The sequence below is a fragment of the Cnephaeus nilssonii genome (assembly GCF_951640355.1).
Source record: "Cnephaeus nilssonii genome assembly, chromosome: 2".
Taxonomy (NCBI): domain Eukaryota; kingdom Metazoa; phylum Chordata; class Mammalia; order Chiroptera; family Vespertilionidae; genus Cnephaeus; species Cnephaeus nilssonii.
In genome coordinates, this window is record NC_137073.1 from 9,438,474 (window position 1) to 9,459,955 (window position 21,482).

Genomic DNA, 21,482 nt, shown 5'->3' on the forward strand with positions numbered 1-21,482 from the left:
GAAATGTACACTTGAAACCTACATGATCCTATCAACCGTCAGCCCAATAAATTTCTTTTTTTTAATCACGAAAAACAATACTGGATTTTAGCGAGATCATTGGTGGCCTGTGGGGGAAGGGAGAATGGAGCCGGGGGACTATGGTCCGTGTATGTCTAGGTAGAAATTTCAAGCCATGTGCTCTGGGAGCAGGGCAGGATCCTGCCCTGGAGTTTCCATCTGGAGCTTTGACAAGACAAACGGTCCTTCCCAGGGAGACACTGTGTGCAAATGAACTTCATCCCCCCAAAGAGAGAAGCCGCCTGAGGCCAGCCTCCTCCTGGGGGACATTTGTCCCCTCACGGCGGGCGGGCGGGCGGGGAGAGTAAAAGGGCCAGGACACCTCTGAGGGAGTTTCTTTCTTTCTTTTTTTTTAATAATAATAATAATAATAATAATAATAATATATATATATAATATATATTTATTGTTTAAAGTATTACAAACAGTAGTACATATGTTTCCTTTTTCCCCCCATTGACCTTCCCCCAGCCTCCCCTACCTGCCGGCACACGCCCTCACCCCCCCCAGTGTCTTGTGTCCATTGGTTGTGCTTACATGCATGCATACAAGTCCTTCGGGTGATCTCTTACCTCCCCCCAACCCTCCCCAGCCTTCCCGCTGTTGTTCGACAGTCTGTCCGATGCTCCTCTGCCTCTGTATCGATTTTAGTTCCTCAGGAGGGAGTTTCTTATTGGCCACCTTGGGGGTCCGAGGGCCCACTCCCTGGGGCAGCTTGTCCATTTGCTTCCGCCATCATCTCCTTGTACTGACGTTTAAAGAAGCCGACCTGCAGGGGAGGAGGGAGGGGAAGGTCAGGGAGTCCAGTGGGAGAGGGGGAAAGAGGTGATGGGGAAGGGGAGGGACCACCATTCAGGGGCCCCTGCGATGTCCAAGCAGTGCCGTTAGACTGGACCAGAGTTCTGTGAGCTGGTAATTACCTTTACAGTGTGAAGCAAGACCCAGCGTGGACCTGGCACTTGCCTAGTCACAGAGAGAATCCATGGTGGTGTCCACATCAAACCCAGGGCAGTGCTTTCCATGTTATAACTAGAGGCCCGGTGCATGGATTCGTGCACCAGAGGGTCCCTTGGCGTGGCCTGCGGGGATCAGGCCAAAACCGGCAGTCCAACTCCGCCTACCGCTCCTGCCTGCTGCTCCTGCTCATCCTGGCCCCGCTGTGCCTGCCACAGGCTTGCCCAGCCGTGAGCCCTGCGTCTGGCACCCATCTGTCAGCTGAGCGGCGCTCCCGCTGTGTGAGCGCACTGACCACCAGGGGGCAGCTCCTGCATTGAGCATCTGCCCCCCTGGTGGTCAGTGCGCATCATAGCGACCGGTTGTTCGGTCGCTTAGGCTTTTATATATATAGATTTGCTGTCAAGGGAAACGCGTACAAAGGCAGAGACGAGTGGGAAAGAGAGGGGAGAGACTAAAGGAGGCCTGAGAACAGGGAGGAGGCACACATGGAGGACAGTGGGGACGGCTGATGTCAGAGGTGGAAGAGGCTCTCTCGCACGCAGTGACTGAGCGAGAACGGGTGCCCGCCTCCAAGGTGAGCGCTGTCTTATGCTGTGAAGAGTGGGAGCACGTGCTGGGGGTCAGGAGGCGAGCACGCACCTTGTACAGTGTGAACGTGATGAGAGCCAGCAGCACCAGTCCTCCCACAGAGCTGCCCACAATGAGGGGCACGGGGTTGTGGACCTCCTGCTTCTCCAGCACCACCTCCGCCTGGAAGGAGGTGACCCCATCAGAAAGCATCGGGCCTCTGGCTGCCCGGGGCTCCTCCCAGGCTCTCCTCCCCTAACCTCCTCCCCTGCCTCCCCAGGCCAGACTCCTGGGCTGAGCTACAGAAGCCCTCGGGGGTTTAGGGACATCTGTCCCACCCCGGGATCTTCACCCCCCGCCTCCCTCCAGGCCGTGAGCCCCCACCGGCACACGGATTCAGCATCAGAGCCTCTCACCACCTGGCTGCTGCCTCCCACACGGTCGCTACCTGGGCTCTCAGAAACGCCTCCTGGCCCGGGAGCTGGGCGTACACGGCTCTGTCGAACGTGATTTCCGCCACGCTCACGACCGACACCTTCTTCTGCTGCGTCTGCAGAGGGCAGGGGAGCTGGCAGCCGGCTCTGGGGAAAGCGGGGCGCCAGGGAGATGCCCTCGCTCCCCGGAGGCCGGCACAGACATTCGGGGACCGCCCGGGGCTGGGGCAGGGGCTCTGCCGCTGGGCCCACACACCTGGCTGACCCAGCCGAAGCTGAGGTTGCCCTTCAGGATGAAGTCAAGTTCCTCCTGGATGCCGAAGGAGGGGACGTCACAGCGGAACCTCCGGCAGGCGGCGGCCGAGCAGTCCTAGGGACAGGAAGTAGGTCAGCCCAGGGGGGCGGGGTGTGTGTGTGAAGGCAGAAGATAGCATTAAAGTGTCTGATTTAAGGGAGCAGCCACATCCGAATTCAGGAATGCCGCGCAGCAGACATCCCTCTGCACGTCACACGGACTCCTGAATTCAGCCCCTCTGACGTGTGGCGGAAAGTGGGGGGCAGCCCGTCCCCCTCACCAGCACGGAGTTCTTCTGGATGTGGGCCCGGGGGTTGGACTCTGTGGGCACCGTTCTCTCTGAAGAGCAGCGCATCGGTGGGTTCTAGGAAGACACAGGACAGGCGTCTCGGCGGGGGCCTTGGGGATCGGGAGGGACACAGGAACCCAGGCAGAGGCCCGAGTGGGGGAGCCGCACACAGTCCCCGCGCACCTGGGGGTGGAGGATCTCCAGCTCTGTCCACACAGCCACCTGGCTCAGCTCCACGGGCACCGAGAACTGGATGCTGACCGGCAGGTCCCTCTGTCCCAGGTTGTTCACCTGCACAGAGGGCAGCGAGGGCGAAGCGTGCCCAACCCACAGCCCGCCCCGCTCCCTGGCTGTGGCCGCAGCCCCGGCCGGAGCCGCGTCCTCACCTGGTATCGGAGCTGGGCCCCGCGGCTCCCCTCCTCCTCGGAGGCCGAGAAGTTGAGGTACTTGGTGGAGTCCTCGTGGCTGGGAGAGAAGAGGCATGGGTGGGTTGAAGTTGCCCGGGGCCTTGGCCGTCCCGGGTGAGGGGTGTGGCTGACCTGAGGAGTGGGAAGGGTAGGGAGCGGGGCTGGGCGTCCGGCTGGGTGCTCGCAGAAGCTGCCCGCGGAGGACACTGCCCAGGGGGCCGGGCAGGGGGGCCGTTAGAGGGCAGAGGCTCTGCAGAGGTCACACCGTGTGCCTGCCTGTGGGTGCCCGTGAGGCGTGCTAGCCCAGCGCACGCTCCCAGACAAGCTCAGAGCCCGCACTGCCGGCTGCCGGGAGCCCGGCATGAGGTGCGGGGGAGAGTGTGGGGCTCTGGGCAGGAGGAGGGCAGCCGACGAGGCACGCGGGTGGACGTAGCAGGGTGGTGCACCCAGCCTAAGCCCCATGGCCTGTCCCATACCACAAGCGCATACATCCCGAGGGGCAGGGTCTATGTGTGGTGGTGATCACACAAAAGAGGCTCAATAAAGCTTTGTTGAAGTCAAATGTATGAAAAATGTTCAACATCAAAAATTCTTAGGAAAATGGATTTAAAATGAAAGCCAGCACCTACCCCTCATCATCCACCCCTCCTTGGGCAGTCTACCCCTCAGCATCCACCCCTCCTGGGGCAGCATCTACCCCTCAGCATCCACCCCTCCTTGGGCAGCACCTACCCCTCAGCATCCACCCCTCCTGGGGCAGTCTACCCCTCAGCATCCACCCCTCCTGGGGCAGCATCTACCCCTCAGCATCCACCCCTCCTTGGGCAGCACCTACCCCTCAGCATCCACCCCTCCTGGGGCAGCACCTACCCCTCATCATCCACCCCTCCTTGGGCAGTATACCCCTCATCATCCACCCCTCCTTGGGCAGTATACCCCTCAGCATCCACCCCTCCTTGGGCAGTCTACCCCTCAGCATCCACCCCTTCTTGGGCAGCACCTACCCCTCATCATCCACCCCTCCTTGGGCAGCACCTACCCCTCATCATCCACCCCTCCTTGGGCAGCACCTACCCCTCATCATCCACCCCTCCTTGGGCAGTCTACCCCTCATCATCCACCCCTCCTTGGGCAGTATACCCCTCATCATCCACCCCTCCTTGGGCAGTCTACCCCTCAGCATCCACCCCTCCTTGGGCAGTCTACCCCTCAGCATCCACCCCTCCTGGGGCAGCACCTACCCCTCAGCATCCACCCCTCCTGGGGCAGCACCTACCCCTCACCATCCACCCCTCCGTGGGCAGCACCTACCCCTCAGCATCCACCCCTCCTTGGGCAGCATCTGTGGCTTTTCCCTACCCCCCTCACCCCCGGAAAAGGCAGAGTGTCTCTCCCTACCCTTCCCAAGGGGCCTGGGGAAGGGAGGAGGAGTGGTTCTACAAGCCCTTTGAGGTAAAAGCTGTTCCTGGCAATGAAGAATTGTCCACCCAAATGCCAAGGGCCACGGCCAATGCCACAGGACCTGCAATGCTGAGCTGAGGCCTCCCCTGACAGGAGCCTCCACCCCCTCCTAGAAGCTCACAAAGCCTCAGGCTCCGGAACCACAGAGAGGCCCTGGGTAAGGCTCTGCTCTAGATCAGGGTAACCTCACCCCCAGTGGGGCGGTGAGAACCTGGAAGACAGAGACGTCTCTCACATCTCTTACGGAATCCAGGACAGTCCTGGGGCTTTGGAGAAAGCCTCTGAGAACTATAGCCTCTGTTAAATGTAGCGTGTAGTGATAACGTCACTTCCTGTTGTCAGAGCTAGCCCACAATAAACACTCGGGTTCATTAGCAAGTGCTGCTAGCAGATGTCATCTAAGGACTGGACGGGGAGTGGTAGAACCTCAGTATCCCAGGTGTTGGGGGCCGCAGGGACTGAGAACCCCCCAGCCCCGTCAGAGCGATGGGAAGGACCCTGCTCGGGTCCTGGTGTGGCACCTGCTGATCACGGTGTAGACGGCGTACTTCACCGGGAGCTCCAGCTGGGAGGTGGTCCTGCTGGTCCGGGGGGAGTTGTTCTCGCTGGAGGAAGAGGAGGAGCATTGGCAGGAGCCCCTGAAGAGGAGGCGGGGCGCGAGGGTGTTCGGACCTGTGCCTGGCCCTGCTCACCTGCTCACATTGGCCGTCAGAAGCAGCCGGTCTCCCAGCATGGCCTTGGGGGAGACGTCAAAGGTGGCCACGAAGGTGACCTGAGGAAGAGGCGGGCGTGGGGTTGGAGGCGGAGGTCACGGAGCCCTGAGCCTGGGCGGGGGCAGGGAAGTGGGAGACAGCTGACCTGAGCGCCCGCGCGGAAGATGATGTGTTTGAGGCTGCAGCTGGTGCTCCAGGAGTCCTGGCTCCCGGCTGGGGCGCTGTCACAGGCCAGGCGCAGGGAGCGTGACTGCGGCCGGCTCTGAGCAAGGGCAGGGGGATGGCAGGTGAGCGTTTGTCAGTGTCCCAAAGAGACGCCATGATGGAGTGACAGTTTCCTGGAATCCTCCCTAAGATTATGTTGTGTGTTGTTGTTTTTTAAATCTTTAGACACTATCTGTCTGGTCAAATTTCTCCCTAATGTAGAAATCTCAGATTTATTAAAGTTTCCCCCCTTTTTATTTATTGTTATTTTTAACAGGCTTTCTGTTATGGAGATTTTCAAACATGCTCAAAAGTAGAGAGACTAGATAAATCAAGCCCCATATACCCATCACTCAGCTTAAATGGGCAACATTTTCCTACTTTTGTTTTATTCAGCTGCTTCTCCACCTTTTTTCTGAGTAATTTAAAGCACATTCTGAATATCACATTGTTTCACCCAGAAATTCCTCAATATATACCACCGACCGCAAGACTCAACAACTCACGCCCGGCAACATAAGCAACCACTCCTTAATGTCAGCCAGTATCCGGGGCATGTGCAGTCTTCCTAGGCCAGTGGTCGGCAAACTCATTAGTCAACAGAGCCAAATATCAACAGCACAACGATGGAAATTTCTTTTGAGAGCCAAATGTTTTAAACTTAAACTATACAGGTAGGTACATTGTTGTTAACTTAATTAGGGTCCTCCTAAGCTGGCCTTTGCTAAAAACTCAAGGGGCCAAAGAGCCGCATGTGGCTCGCGAGCCGCAGTTTGCCAACCACTGTCCTAGGTTGTCGCCAAAGATGCTGTTTTACAGCTCATTTTAAAAGTAAATACCCAACAGCGGCCCACGTGTTGCATTTGGTTGGTGTGTCTAGAAGTACTGCCAGTGCTGGGGCTCTCACCCCGGCGCAGCTGGATCTCGCCATTTCTAGTGCGTCCCTTTGAACGTTAACCAAAAGATGACCCCGTTGGGAATGCATGCCTGAGAGAGACATAAGAGACCAACCAACCAAATGTAATGTATAGGCCCAGGTTAGATGCTGGTTCCAATAAATCAGGTATAAATAAAAAGATATTTTTGAGACTAAGGAAATTTTATTATGAATCCTTTGCTTCACTGGATGCGATAATGGTATTGGGTCATGTGGGATGTGGGGACAGTCCAGAACTATAGGGGGAAAGAGAGAGGAGTGACATGATGTCTGGGACTTCTCTTAAAATATTTCAGCAAACAGAGGCGGGGGGGGGAGCCAGATGAAATAAATACAGCAAAATGTTGATAATGGTTGAATCTGGGTGATAACGTTTTTGAGAGGTTTGTTGATCTTCTCTCTACTTTTATAAATGCTTAACATTTTTTGTAAAATTTTCGTTGAAAATCTGTCTCACTTTGGTCCTAGCTCTGTCTTCCAGAGCTGGTATTGCCAAACGGTAGCCCAAACACCACTGTTTATAGAGGACGTTCTGTTGGCGCTCATTCGCTTACGTCTTGTCAATGGCTGCTCTCACTCGACACCAGCAGAGCTCAGCAGATGTGACAGACGCGCTATGGCCCACCAAGCTGAAATATTCACTTTCTAGCTCTTCAGAGAAAAAGCAGGCCAAGACCTGATCTAGAGTAACCAATAAATTTAACCCCTGCTTCTACAAGACAGTGTTTAAAATATTTGAAGGTCGAGGTAGGTTTTCCTTTAAGAGAAGAATATTGATAGGATATTACAAAATATGTGGACTACAAAAAAGTTGCGGGCAGAGTCCCCCCTCTCTCCACATTAGCAGCCTGCTGGGCACTCATTCCTAATAGTAAGTGTCCTTGAAACGTGAGGCCCGGGGTTGCGCACAACATGAGCAAGCCCCAGATGGCACAACCGTGTCTCTCCGACCAGGATCAGCCCAGATTCTGGGTCTATGAGAGGCTGCCGAGCAATGGCAGCCCCAGCCTGAGCTTTGAACGGGAGTCTCTGCTGATGCCCAGCCATTAGCTTGTTCCCCAGAGGGATTAATACCTGGCTCACTGCCACACGTCGGTAAGACAGCCCTGGCGGGTAGGAGAAGGTGACTGTGGTCCCGTAGGAGTCCTCACCAGCATTCCACACTTTCACTCCCATGTTCAGCTCCAGGTTGCTCCCCACCACCAGGGTCTCCAAGCTGGGGGTTGGGGTGGAGGGCAGGAGATGAGCCTATGACCAGGGCTAGAAATGGTGTGGGGACGAAACACAGAGTGGAGAGGTGGGGGGCCCCGGGGCCTGGGATGTCTGGTTTCTGAGCACAGGGTGGGGATGTTAGGGAGAGCCAGACAGCAGCTCTAGGTCCCACGAGAGGGGCTGGGGGACCAGGGCAGGTCTAAGGAGGTGGAAGCTCACCCAGAGGCGTCAACGGTGATGCCAAGGTCGTCCTGGCAGACATGGTCGTCTCCACAGTTCTTCTCAAAGGGGAGCTGAGAGGGAAGGCAACGCGGGGTTTCTCCAAGGCCTGGAGGCCACACCCCACTGCCCCCTGAAGATCCCAACCTGAGACTCACAGAGGCCGTGAGGTATCTGGGGGTGTCCGGAGCCAGCATGGGCTGGAGGTTTCCAAGGGAAGGGATGGGCTTGCCCACCAGGGAGAAATTGAGACTCAGGGTGATGGGGATCATCGAGTCCTCCACGCAAGCCTACAAGGCGGACATTGAGGAGAGCAGGAGGCTCAGGGCAGCACCCTCAGTCACTAGCTGTGCCCGTCTCCTCATCTATGAAATGGGGTAACAGTGATGCCTACCTGCGCTGGGGAAACGCTCATTGCTAAGATTCCACCTTGAGAATCCTCTGCTGGGCTTGCCCTCTGCCTTGATCTCCCTTCCCCCAGCCTCCCACAGCTCAGCCTACTCAGGGTCTTCGCAACCTCCCTGCTCAGAGAGGCCTCAGGACCCTCTGCTGTCTCCCTGGCTTCATCCTTCTTCACAGCATTCACCACTACCTGACCCCTGTTACCTAGGAACCGGATTATTTTTGCTCTCTCCCCGGCCTGCCCTCTGGGCGTGGACTGTTTTGTCCCCTGTGGTGTCCCTAGCACCGAGGACAGGGTCTGTCTCAGAGGAACGGCTTGATGCAGGAATCCCAGCCCACCGCTCTAGTTCTCTGAAGCAGCCGAGCGCGTCTCTGCCATGCAGCTGTGTGATTTCTGGCAGCCGCAGCCCACCCCTCCATTCATTCATTCACCCAGCCACGGACCCACTCACTTATCTGGCTAAGAAATGTTAAGCTCCTCCTGCATGCGAGGCGACGCCAGGACCAGAACACACTGGTTCTTTCCCTGCCCGGCCACTGCCAGCCTCAGCACCACCCCGTCCCCAGCACCCAAGACCCTCACCGGGAGCAGCAGCTTCACTTCCTCGCAGTGCTGTCTCAGATCAAGAAGTCTGACACGAGTCAGATGCCGCGTGTTGGTCTCCTTGAAGATGGCACGGGGACTCAGGCGGCCAGGGTCAAGGGTCAGGTCAAAGGTCACATCACTTTGGAGGTTACCTATCGGGGGAAGTAGAGGGTGGGGAGGGCTGAGAGAACCAGGAACTCCCCAGGTGGGCACGGGGCAAGGCAGGAGACGGGAGTCCTGGGCCAGAGAGGACTCACTCAGCCGCGTCCTGGGGCTTTCGTGGACACGAAGGCAGACTCGGGCATCAGCCAGGTCCCGGATGGAGGCTGTGTGCTCCCGACACTCGAACACAGACCTCGCGATCTCGGTGGGTGTTGTGCGGATGTCCACCCACACCCTGAGCACAGGTCTGGTCCTGTGGGCACAATGCCAGCCCTTGGTCCCAGGAGGGCAACCTGGGGTGGGTGAGGAGACTGCTGTGCTGGGTAGACCTAGGGACCACCGGGGGAGTGCCTGGGGAAGGCTGTTCTCACCTGAGCAGCAGTGCGTGCCCCTGGGCCCCCACGGCCAGGTCCACAAGGCCGTCCAGGGTGAGGTCCTGACCCCCGCTCAGCGACTGCCCGAAGTGCTGGAGCCTGGGGGACAGCCGGGAGCCTTCGATCCTCTGGTGAGAGGGGCGGGCAAGCCAGTTTGGGGGTGAGAAAAACGAGTTGGAAATCAGCAACAGGAGGAACGGGGAGGTAGGAACGACAGGGACAGAAGGGGTGAGGAGTGAAAAGATGTCACCATGAAGGGCCCTCAAAGGAGGTGAGTGGCCATGATGACTAGAGCAAGGAAAGGAGGTTCGGGGCCGCGGGGACGCACGGTTCTCAGCAAAGCCTCTCGCCCCCTTTTTTTTTTTTTTTTTTAACATATTTTATTGATTTTTTAGAGAGAGGAAGAGAGAGGGACAGAGTTAGAAACATCGGTGAGAGAGAAACATCGATCAGCCTCCTCCTGCACTCCTCCTACTGGGGAAGTGCCCGCAACCAAGGTACATGCCCCTGACTGGAATCGAACCTGGGACCCTTCAGTCCACAGGCTGATGCTCTATCCACTGAGCCAAACCAGTTAGGGCAGTGGTCGGCAAACTCATTAGTCAACAGAGCCGCAGTTTGCCAACCACTGAGTTAGGGCATGCCCTCTTCTTAAAGTTCCAAGCTCTTTGAAGCCCTTCAGTTGTTAAGCTGTACCGACCGTAATTGATTATAAGGTAACACCTACTATGCGCCAGGCACATATGCATATGTCACCATAGACGTGCTACGTGCCGCCTATGTACTGACTCATGCAATCCTCACAGCAGCGGCCTGGGAAGGCTGGCTTCTTGTCGCCACCGTGGCCAGCGGAGGAGCGCAGCACAGACAGGTGAGCAGTGGCCACGGCCACGTCTCTGAGACAAAATTCCCACACCGTGCAGTTCACCCGTTTAAAGTACACAGCTCCACGTTTCCAGGATGTTCAGTTAGGCGACCACCAACGAATCAATTTTAGAACATTTTCATCACCCCAAAAAGAAGCCATACGCCTGAGCAGTCACCCCGACGTCCCTCATATCTGGCCCCAGCCCCTGACGACCACTAACCTACGTTCTATCTTCGTGGACCCCCGTTCTGGAGCTAATATAAATGGAGCCAGATCCAGGTGGCCTCTGTGCGGGCTCCTCTCTCTCAGCATCATGCTTTCAAGGCCATCCATGCTGTAGATGTGCCAGCCCCTCGCCCCTGTTTACGGCGGAATACCCTCCACTGCGGGGCCACACCACCTTTGTGTGTCTGCTCGCTCGCGGATGGGCACGGGAGCTGTTCCGCCTTGGGTCATTGTGATAACGCTATAGGAACATTTGCTGTACCGTTTTGTGTAAACGTGTTTGCAGTTCTCTTGGGCAGAGTCGCTGGGTCGTACAATGCCTCCTGCCGCAGCTCTCAGGACCTGCCCGTCTGTGGTCCAAGGCAGCTGCACCGGGTCCCCTACCCCCTTTCCCTCCCTTCGAGGCTTACGAGGGCATCCCGCCCACACTTGCTGTTGCCTCTCTCCATTCTAGCCCCCCACCCCGACCCGGCGGGTGTGAACTGGTGTCTCACTGTGGCTTTAATTAGCTGATGACTGACGCTGCCTGCTGGTCCTTTGTAGATCATCTTTGGCGAAGTGTCTCCTCAGCCCTTCGCCTGTTTTTATTGGGGACTTCATTGACTTTACAGGGGAAGCAGCCCCCCTCCGAGGGAGCCCGGCCCCACTGGGTGGGGGGCTCCTGTCTAGGTGGGCATTTGCAGGATTACCGATGGCAGCAGGGAATGAAGTCGTGTAGCCTCCGGGAGGTGAAGGGGTGCGTGGACAGGCAGGCTGAGCCACCAGCCCAAAGTGACTGGCAGCGCGTTAGAAGCAGGAGACCGAACCGCCCTCATCCCCATTCCCGATCCACTGTAAACCTTGGACAAGCCCCGTCACTGACTTCTCCAGACCCCAGACTCCATCTCTGACACGGCTGGCTGGCGCCGGGCATGGGCCGCTGGGGGATTAAAAGTCCTGGACGGAGAACCCACCCAAGTACGAAGTCTCCATCGAACGCTTCCGTTTCTCACGCCCCACAGAGTTTGTTCGCTGCACAGAGAAGCCCGTGGTGGGCACAGGAGGCCAGAGGTGGTGACAGACTTTTCCGGGTGGCAGCGTGGGACAGGGAGGAGCAAGGGGAAGGCAGTCGGAGTGACAGGATCTGCAACGGGCCTCACCTGGCTGTGGGAGGGGCTGACGCCCAGCCCCGAGGTCCCATGGAACAGGTACACAGCACCCCGGTTCTCCTGCTCCCCCGGGGCCCCGATGGCCACGTCCATCAGCTTGTCCCCATTCACGTCCCCCAGCGCGGTCAGGGCTGCCCCAAAGCGGCCCCAGGGGTGGCCCTGCTCCCCACGGAGAACGGCCTGGCACTGCCACCTGGCCCTCTGCAGAACAGAAACAGCGCCAGTCCCACCCCGGGCACCCCCTCCACCCCACACCCAGGCCCCGCCCAGCCAGGTCTCCTCAGCCACTCACCCCCCGGGGCAAGGGGCACACAGACACCCGGCCCCCCCGGGTCGGCTCGTAGTAATGGGGAGCCCCGATGAGGACCAGGTCGGAGTTGCCATCTCTGTCCACGTCCACGGAGCAGAGGGAGGCCCCGAAGTAGGAGCCAATCTGGAGGGCAGAGCCTCGAGTCACCCTGTCTGCCCTGGCGCAGGGTACCCTCTGGGCAGGTCCTGCCTCTCCCTGGGCACCAGGACCTCCCGCCAAGAGTCCCGAACCCCTTCATCTGCTCCCTCCTCCCTGGAGACCCCGCCCCCCTCAGGGTCCTCCACACCCAACCTGGGTCCCTGGGACTTCAGCCTTCGGCCTCCACTGCCCGGCCGCCTGGGTGAAGATGACGGCCTTCCCGGTGTGCTGATGGCGGGGGGCCCCCAGGACCAGGCTCTGCACCCCCTTCCAAAGGGCCAGCTCCGTGGAGTAACCTGAGGGGCTGGGCCTCAGCACAAAGGCCGCCTCCAACCCCCCCACCCCCCCCCCCGGCCCCTGCCCCCCAGGCAGCTCATCTCCCGCCTGTCCTCACAGCCAAAGCCTCTTCTCACCCAGGTAGGAGTCCGCCATGTCCACATTCTCCTGAGACATGTTGATGAAGGTGGGTTTCATATTTTCGGGGTACAGGAAGGCACCTCCAGACCAGCTGAAGCTTCCCACAGCGCCCAGAACGGGTCCGTCCTGGGAGAAAGTCCTGGGGCTGAGCCGGGCGAGGAGAGAGCAACTCCACAGCAGCCCACCCCTGACACCCACCTCACCTGCCTCCTCCCTGCCCCCCTCACCCCACACCCACCTCACCTGCCTCCTCCCTGCCCCCCTCACCCCACACCCACCTCACCTGCCTCCTCCCTGCCCCCCTCACCCCACACCCACCTCACCTGCCTCCTCCCTGAGCCCCTCACCCCACACCCACCTCACCTGCCTCCTCCCTGAGCCCCTCACCCCACACCCACCTCACCTGCCTCCTCCCTGAGCCCCTCACCCCACACCCATATCACCTGCCTCCTCCCTGAGCCCCTCACCCCACACCCATCTCACCTGCCTCCTCCCTGAGCCCCTCACCCCACACCCACCTCACCTGCCTCCTCCCTGCACCCCTCACCCCACACCAGTGGCCAGAAGGGCCCACTCACAGGCGTGAGCACCGCGCTGAAGCCCTCCTGGGACATCTCCAACTCGAAGGAGCTGCTGCTCACGGTGTGTGTACCTGGGGGAGGCATGGCACTCGGGTTCAGGGCAGGGGGTGGGTTGGGGGCGGGGCAGGCTTTGCCAGGTCTGAGGACACCTCAGCTTTTTTTTTAATCCTCACCCAAGGATGTTTTTCCATTGATTTTCAGAGAGAGAGGAAGAGAGAGGGAGAGACAGAGAGAAACATCGATATGAGAGAAACACATTGATTGGTTGACTCTTGCACACGCCCCAACCAGGGCCCGGGCAAGGGAGGAACCTGCAACCAAGGTACATGCCCTTGACTGGAATCGAACCTGGACCCTTAGGTCTGCAGGCCGACGCTCTATCCACTGAGCCAAACCGGCCAGGGCAGGACACCCCAGCTGTAACAGGGTTTCATGGTGGAGATTCTGTCCAGAGGGAAGGCACCCGTGAATGAGGTGTCTGGAGCGAGTTCCACCTCTGCCTTACCCTCAATGGCAAAGATCTTCTCTTTCAGCTGCTTTTGAATGTCTCTCAGAGCATCAAAGTTGTCCACTCGGAATATGTGCTCCTGCGAGGGCGTGGACGCGATGGCGATCAGTTCTCCCAAGGAGCGCGCGTCCTGAAAAGCCGACCCCACCTGTCCCCACAGGAAACCGACTCAGTGAAAAGACAGCAAGCCCAGGGCGCCTGCCACGCTCTGCTGCCATGTCCTCCAGAAACCGGGGTCAGTGTCATCCCCCTCCCCCCGCCACTCTGCCCTCCCCCATCCCCCCGCCCCCCCCCCCCCTACAAGGAGGTTAGCAGAGGGTCAGGTCCCCAGGCTAACACAGGCCTCATCCCGAGGGCAGTGGAAGCTGAGAGCTGGGGTTTCTATCCCTGAAAGGCAGGGGTCCTCAAACTACGGCCTTCGGGCCACACGCGGCCCGCCGAGGACATTTATCTGGCCCGCCGGGTGTTTTTGCCGCCGCTGCCTGTCCTGCTTAGAAGCCGACTTAGCAGTGTGCATAGGAATTTGTTCACAGTTGTTTTTTTAAACTATAGTCCGGCCCTCAACGGTCTGAGGGACAGTGAACTGGCCCCCTGTTTAAAAAGTTTGAGGACCCCTGCTGAAAGGGATGTCCCCAAAGAGGAAGCAGCAGGCAGGCATCCCACATCCTACCCCGACCGCATAGCGGATGATGCCCTTGGCCTTGGCCTTGGGGATGACTTCCCAGTATTCCCGGCTGTCGCCTGTTTTCTCCCCGTCAGTGATGACGATGAGGATCTTGGAGGCATCCGCTCGGGCCCCATTGCGAACACTGAACAGCTCGTCTCTGCGGGAAAGAAGAGGGTCCGGAGGCGCCTGGACAGAGCCCTCCGCCTCAGTGGCCATGAGGAGGTGACTCTTCCTCTGGGAGGCCTGATGCGTGCGGCCCAGGGCACCCACCCCCTTGGTGAGGAGATCGGGCAGAATCTCAGTTCCATCGGCCCCTTTGTCACGGAGCCCGAGGAGGCCCGGGGGAAGGGCAGCCGCCTGGGGGGCCTGGAGAGTCAGGACTCACATGACCTTCAGGATAGCTGTGGCCGTGTGCGTGTACCCTCCCAGCTGGCGCACGGAGGCCAGCAGCCGCCATGGGTCTGAGCTCTGCGTGAAGTCCTTGAACGTGAAGTGAACCCAGAAGGTGTCGGAGAACTGCATCAGGGAGAACTGGGAGAAGCCCTGGGGCTGGCACCGCCCTCCCAAAGCCCCAGCACCCTCCCCCGAACCCCAGTGCCCTCCCCAGAGCCCCAGCGCCCTCCCCAGAGCCCCAGTGTCCTCTCCAGAGCCCCAGAGTCCTCCCCAGAGCCCCAGCATCCTCCCCAGAGCCCCAGCATCCTCCCCAGAGCCCCAGCATCCTCCCCAGAGCCCAGCGCCCTCCCCCAGAGCCCCAGCGTCCTCCCCAGAGCCCCAGCATCCTCCCCAGAGCCCCAGCATCCTCTCCAGAGCCCCAGCGCCCTCCCCAGAGCCCCAGCGTCCTCCCCAGAGCCCCAGCGTCCTCCCCCAGAGCCCCAGCGCCCCAGCGTCCTCCCCAGAGCCCCAGCGTCCTCCCCCAGAGCCCCAGGGTCCTCCCCAGAGCCCCAGCGTCCTCTCCCAGAGCCCCAGCGTCCTCCCCAGAGCCCCAGCATCCTCCCCAGAGCCCCAGCGTCCTCCCCCAGAGTCCAGCGCCCTCCCCAGAGCCCCAGCGTCCTCCCCAGAGCTCCAGCGTCCTCCCCAGAGCCCCAGCATCCTCCCCCAGAGTCCAGCGCCCTCCCCAGAGCCCCAGCGTCCTCCCCAGAGCCCAGCGCCCTCCCCAGAGCCCCAGCATCCTCCCCCAGAGCCCCAGCGCCCTCCCCAGAGCCCCAGGGTCCTCCCCAGAGCCCCAGTGTCCTCCCCAGAGCCCCAGCGTCCTCCCCAGAGCCCCAGCATCCTCCCCCAGAGCCCCAGCACCCTCCCCAGAGCCCCAGGGTCCTCCCCAGAGCCCCAGCGTCCTCCCCAGAGCCCCAGCATCCTCCCCCAGAGCCCCAGCGTCCTCCCCCAGAGCCCCAGCATCCTCCCCCAGAGTCCAGCGCCCTCCCCAGAGCCCCAGCATCCTCTCCAGAGCCCCAGCATCCTCCCCAGAGCCCCAGCGTCCTCCCCCAGAGCCCCAGCATCCTCCCCCAGAGCCCCAGCGTCCTCCCGAGAGCCCCAGGGTCCTCCCCCAGAGCCCAGCGCCCTCCCCAGAGCCCCAGCGCCCTCCCCCAGCACCCCAAAGCCATCCCCAAAACCCAGCACTCTTCCCAGAGCCCCAGCGCCCTCTCCCAGAGCCCAGCGCCCTCCCCAGAGCCCCAGCGCCCTCTCCAGAGCCCCAGCGCCCTCCCCCGAACCCCAGCGCCCTCCTGTAGGCCTGCCCAGCACCAGCCCTGCCCCACGGGTGCACCTGGGCCCTGGGTCTCTGGAACTGGCTCATCACAGCCTTCAGGAAGCTCAGCATCTTGGCAAAATCCCTGGATCTGATGCTGCCTGAGCCGTCGACCAGGAAGACGATGTCCTGCTCCTGCCTCGGGCACTCTGAGGAAGGAGGTGGCATGGTCCTCTGCAGGCGCTCCCAGAGCCCAGACCCTCCTGATAACAAGAACTCACCCCCCCGCCCCCCCGCCCCAGGCTTCCCTGCCCCCTGCCCAGAACAGGGCCCGAAGTCTCCCGGAGTCTCTAAGAGGCTGCACCTATGATTCGGCTGCTCACACCTGCGCAGCCAGCCTGGTTGGTAAAAACAGGAAAGGCCCTCCAATGCAGATGGTGAGAAGCTGCTCCCCTCCTCTACCTCAGCGGCCGAACCCCCGGCCCTCCACGCCCCTCCCCACAGCATCTCCACTCTGCTCCAGTCCCTGGCCAAGTCTCTCCTCACTGTTCAGAGCTGAACTGCATTTTTGTTATATTTTAAATTTGTTGTTGTTGTTGTTACTCCTCCCCTGATGATACTTTTCCATTGATTTTTAGAGAGGGAGGGAGGGAGGGAGGGAGGGAGGGAGGGAGGGAGGAAGACAGAGAGAGAGACAGCAATGTGAAGAGACACATCGATTGGTTGCCTCCCACACATGCCCTGACCAGGGCTGGGGATCGAACCTGCAACCCAGGTGCGTGCCCTTGACCGGGAATCAAACCCAAGACCCTTTGGTGCAGGGCTGCTGCTCTAACCACCAGGCCAGGGCTTTTAAATATTTGTAATGCCACCCCTGGCAACAGCCGCACACTGGCCCTATTCTGTTCTCAGCTTAAATGCAGGACCCCACTCCCCTCCTGGGTGAACACAGGAGAGAAGGCTGCCCAGCTCTCAGCTCCCCTTTCTGCCTCAGTGGCCTCCCACCCGAGAGAGTGGCGTCCTGGATGTTCCCCGGGGAGCCCAGTGCCTGTGGGTCAAGTTAGAGCCAGAAGTGCTGCAAGGGGCACTGCATTCAATGGCCCATGCCCGCCTCCCCAAGGGCCTGAGTGTGAGAGTGACAGCAGGGCGCGGCCTTGGGCTGCTGTGGGCTGGGTGTGAAGAACTCACTGTCCCACTTCCTCATTTTCCATTCCCACCAGCACCAGGAAGCCAGACCCTGTGCCTCAACCTGTGCGCACGCGCACACACACATCATACACACTCACACACACAAATCGTACACACACAAAGACATACATACACGCATATCATACACTCATACACAAATACATACACACCATACACACACAAATACACACCATACACACACAAATACACATCATACACCTATACATACATCATACACTCTCACACAAATGCACACATACACACATCACACATACATATACACATCATAACACACACAAATACACAGGCATCATACACTACACACACCATACACACATCATACACACAAACAGACACATCATGCACGGACACATTCAGACTGCCCTCATCACCTTTTCTTGGCCAGCGGCACAAACCAATTGGTCATATACACTGAGTGGTCAGATTATTATGATCTCTGAACACATAATAATCTGGCCACTCAGTATATATATATTAGAGGATATATATATAAATATTAGAGGCCCGGTGCATGAATTTGTGCATGGGTGGGGTCAGGCCAGCCTGGCCAGGGGAGGGGACATGGGCAGTTGGCAGGCCTACCTGCTGATAGAACTCCTGGTTGAGTGGACAACTTGCATGTTATCCTTTTATCATATAGGATATACACTGAGTGGCCAGATTATTATGTGTTCAGAGATCACAATAATCTGGCCACTCAGTGTATATCCCAGTGTGCACTGGGGGAAAATAAACCCCCTTTTCTCTAAAAACAATAGCAGTTGGCAATCATTGAGCCCTCAGCACATGCCAGGCGTTGTGCCAAACCCTGGCCGTGGGGTGGTTCTGTCCTGGGTGTGTTACTAACCCATCTGACAGATGAAGACTTGAGGGCTCAGAGAGGGTAAGGCCACAGGGGCGGCCCTGCAGCGGGGCAGTCACAGGGCAGGCCGTGAAAGCGGGCAGTGACTCCCCCGCCATGTCTGACCCACTACGCAACCCAGTAAACCTTTTTCCAGATCCCTCTCTTTTTTTTAACGTTTTTATTGACTTCAGAGAGAGGAAGGGAGAGGGAGAGAGAAATAGAAACATCAATGATGAGAATCATTGATCGGCTGCCTCATGCATGCCCTCTACTGCAGATTGAGCCCACAACACAGGCATGTGCCCTGATCAGGAATTGAACTGTGACCTCTTGGTTCATGGGTCAATGCTCAACCACTGAGCCACACCAGCCGGGCCAGTTCCCTCCTTTTGATCTCTTTGGTAGTGTCTCTGGCCCCACTACGCCTCCAGTCAGATGTGTGTGGGCTCCTCGAAAGACCCAGTGGCCCAGACACTCACCCTGCAGGTCAGCTGGAAGCCTCCGGGCCTGCCAGGAAGGGGAGGCCCACAGGAAGCAGAACCCATTCAAGTGCATGTTCTCGTTGCACGCATGGTGCACAGTGGGGCCACAGGCCTGGGGACAGAGGGGTGGTGGGCGGGCAGCTCCTGCCTCTGTCCCCTGCCTCTGTCCCATCCCAGCACCTCCACCCTCCATCCCAGCACCTCCACCCTCCCATCCCAGCACCTCCACCCTCCCATCCCAGCACCTCCACCCTCCACAAGAGCCCCAGCTCCTGCAGTCCCAGGTCCCCACCCCTTCCTCAGGATGCTCCTGTGACCCAGGGCGACTCACCAGCAGCCGAGAGGGTGTGGTGGCCGCTGTCAGGGATAGGCCCAGGGACATGTTCACAGCCTCTGGGGGGACTGAGGGGACAGGTAGGTGATGGTCACCCTCAGGACAGAGGAGCTATGTACAGTCTGGGCAGAGGTCACCTCATCCCTGGGAGACAAGGAGGTCTGACACGGGAAGGGGGCTCCCAGCTCTTGATGGAGTGCAGGGGTGCAGGGGGCAACAGGTAGGGAGGCCTTCGGGGTCAGGAAGCATGTCTGATGGCGAGGGTTTTCAGACTGAGCTGAAGCTAGAACATGAGCCCACTGTGCTCCCCACAGACCCCATGGAGCATGGGCAGCTGGACCTGGGTCCCAGGGAGGGGCAGGGACTCACCCTGCAGCTGGATGGGCTCACAGGTGGCCGTGCTGTAGTCACACCGGTAGAGGCCGCCCGTTTGGTTGACAGCCTTTACCTCCTGGGGGGCCCCCACCACCACCCTGGGGGAGACAAAGAACGCTGCAGTTAAGAGTGTGGACACAGCAGACGGAGAAAAACAAACACCGTGCGATTTCACTTACTAGTACATGTAGAATCTAAAGAACAACATACACACAAACAAAACAGACTCGGATACAGTGGGCAAACTGAGGGTTGCCAGATGGGAGGGGCGAGGGGACTGGGTGAAAGAGGTGAAGGGAAGGCGAAGTCACAGAATAGTCACGGGGATGAGCAGCACAGCACAGGGAATGTGGGCAATATTTGTGTGATAAGTAGGTCCCGTGCCAGGTGGGCCCTAGAATTCTCAGGGGGATCACTTCATAAATTATATAATTGTCTAAGCACTGTGATGGACACACGAAACTAACATAAAATAAGATGAAAGCAGCGTGGACGCTAACGCCAGACTGCCACTCCAGCAGGTTTGCTCCAGCGCTCTGTGCCTCAGTTTCCTCATCTGTCAAGAGGAGATTCATAACAACTTAAGTTCTGCGTGGGAGGGATTTCTGTCTGTTTTGTTCTCTGGTGTATGACTGGCTCCTGAGACATACAGTAGGTGCTCGATAACGATTGAATTGAGGACTAAATCCATACCCACATAAAGGGTGCGTGGCCCAGTGTCTGGTGCCTAGTAAGTGCTCAATAAATGTTAGCTAGCTCGGACCATCCAGATGGCCAGACAGCATGGCTTTCCGTTCAGCTCTGCATGACCCTGGGGGAATGGCCCCTCGGAGAGAAAGGAGAGCTTGTGAGCCAAGGGCGTGGTGGGGAGGAGCAGAACGCCCTGCAGGGAGAGGAGCTGACGAGAGCCCAAGGCCAGTCACCACCCGGGCTCACCAGCGGGCGTACTGGACCACAGTGTGGCCAAACCCGGCGCTGTGCATGGGGAAGATGGTCGGCTTGTCGGTGTCCAAGTTGAAGCAGAGAGAGGAAGCCATGCCTGGGGAAGAGGGTGCGGAGAGAAGCTTTGCAAAGGTTCTTCCTCTGCTTCATCTCCCCGGGCCTGACCCCCACGCTCCTCGCTGGGCCCAGCGCCCCGTGCCTCCTGGTCTTCTGGCCTCCCAGGCTTGGGCCTCCCCCGCCTCGCTGCTCTCTTTCAGACGGCCCAGAGACCGCGCCTCACCCAGTGGCAGGCTGGCAAGTTTCAACTCTCTGTTTAGGCCAAACTACACCCCCCATCCTAAAGGTGCGCCTTCCCCACCCCCACCCTGGGGACTCCTAAGTGGGGGAATCCAGGAAAAGTTGGGGCCAAAGGGGCACTGTGGACAGAGCACACAGTGAGCTAGTTCTGCCTACCCGAGGGATCCCTGGATTGTCCGGGCAACTGGCCTCCCTCCCGGCATGTCTGACACTACCCCACACTGGTTCTTCAATCTCCTCTCTCTCCACAAACTCCACGAACCCTAGGTCCCTGTCCTGATGTGTGAGTCCAGAACGCATGCATTCTCAGTTCTCTTCCTCCCTGGACCCCATCCTCCTCGCCCCCCTTCCTCGGGTCCCCAGCTTACCCATCAGCAGGAGAAGGGATGTCCTGGTCCTGGTCATGACTGGAAGGTCAGGCCTGGGCTCCCAAGCTCCTGAGCCACTGGGGAGCCGCTGGAGGTTCCAAGATGCCAAAGGAGCAAGTGAGCAGAGGGGTGGTCAAGAGGCCGGAGCTAGAGAGGGAAGTTGTCAGAATGACTCAGAAGGGGAGGGTGGAGAGTGTGACAAAAATAAGCAGAGACAGGGGCCGCGGCAGCCTACACACTCCCACCAGGAGTCTTCCTGAGCAGGGGTGACTTGACTTGCTTCTCCGGCCTCGCCGCCCATCTAGACTTGTGTGGATGCCAATCCCCTGCCCCGCCCCGCCCCGCCTCTCCCAATTTCCCTGGTTCTGGCTGAAGGTTCCCCTTGACCTTGAAGCTTCAGTTCGCCTGAGGAGAGGGAAGGGACAGATGTCAGGGTGGGGTTAGGGCCCTAACGGAGATGCCGAGGGAACCCTCCACTTCTGGCCTGGAAACCTCTGGGCCAAGGAGTCAGGCATCCGGCCCGAGGGGCAGAGTGGGTCTTCACTCGTTTACTCAGCGAGCCCTGGGTGAGGCTGACATACATGCCCTCAGTGAGCAGAGTGAGGAAACACCAACCACAAGGCCCCAGCCCTGGGGTCAGTGGAGAAGGCAAATGTGTAAACAGCAAGACTTTGCTCTGAGGGGAAACCCAGCCACCACAGAGCACCTTCCCCGGGCTGGGAGGGGCAGGTTAGGGAGGGCCTCCTGGAGGTGGTCCCATTTGAGCTAAGTATTGAGGGCCCCTGACTGCCGGGGAGCGTGTTTAGGAA

General features: G+C 59.0%; 1 protein-coding gene across 1 annotated transcript; it reads right to left on the reverse strand.

Annotated features, from left to right (window-relative positions):
- Window positions 1-730: 730 nt before the first annotated feature.
- LOC307110784 (integrin alpha-X-like) lies at window positions 731-20,769 on the reverse strand (the record flags this gene model as incomplete). The annotated part of the gene is made up of 30 exons (XM_079790157.1): window positions 20,674-20,769; window positions 20,003-20,105; window positions 19,061-19,164; window positions 18,689-18,759; window positions 18,355-18,469; window positions 15,901-16,031; window positions 14,527-14,672; window positions 14,145-14,298; window positions 13,472-13,622; window positions 12,964-13,037; window positions 12,382-12,511; window positions 12,122-12,264; window positions 11,813-11,953; window positions 11,512-11,721; window positions 9,277-9,407; window positions 9,001-9,158; window positions 8,741-8,895; window positions 7,914-8,045; window positions 7,756-7,829; window positions 7,399-7,540; window positions 5,329-5,445; window positions 5,163-5,242; window positions 4,992-5,075; window positions 2,989-3,067; window positions 2,786-2,893; window positions 2,594-2,677; window positions 2,275-2,388; window positions 2,033-2,134; window positions 1,657-1,767; window positions 731-829 (listed from the first exon to the last, which is right to left on the reverse strand). Exons 1-30 carry the CDS (start codon window positions 20,708-20,710, stop codon window positions 731-733), a joined length of 3,480 nt encoding a protein of 1,159 aa, XP_079646283.1. The 5' UTR covers window positions 20,711-20,769.
- Window positions 20,770-21,482: the final 713 nt, after the last annotated feature.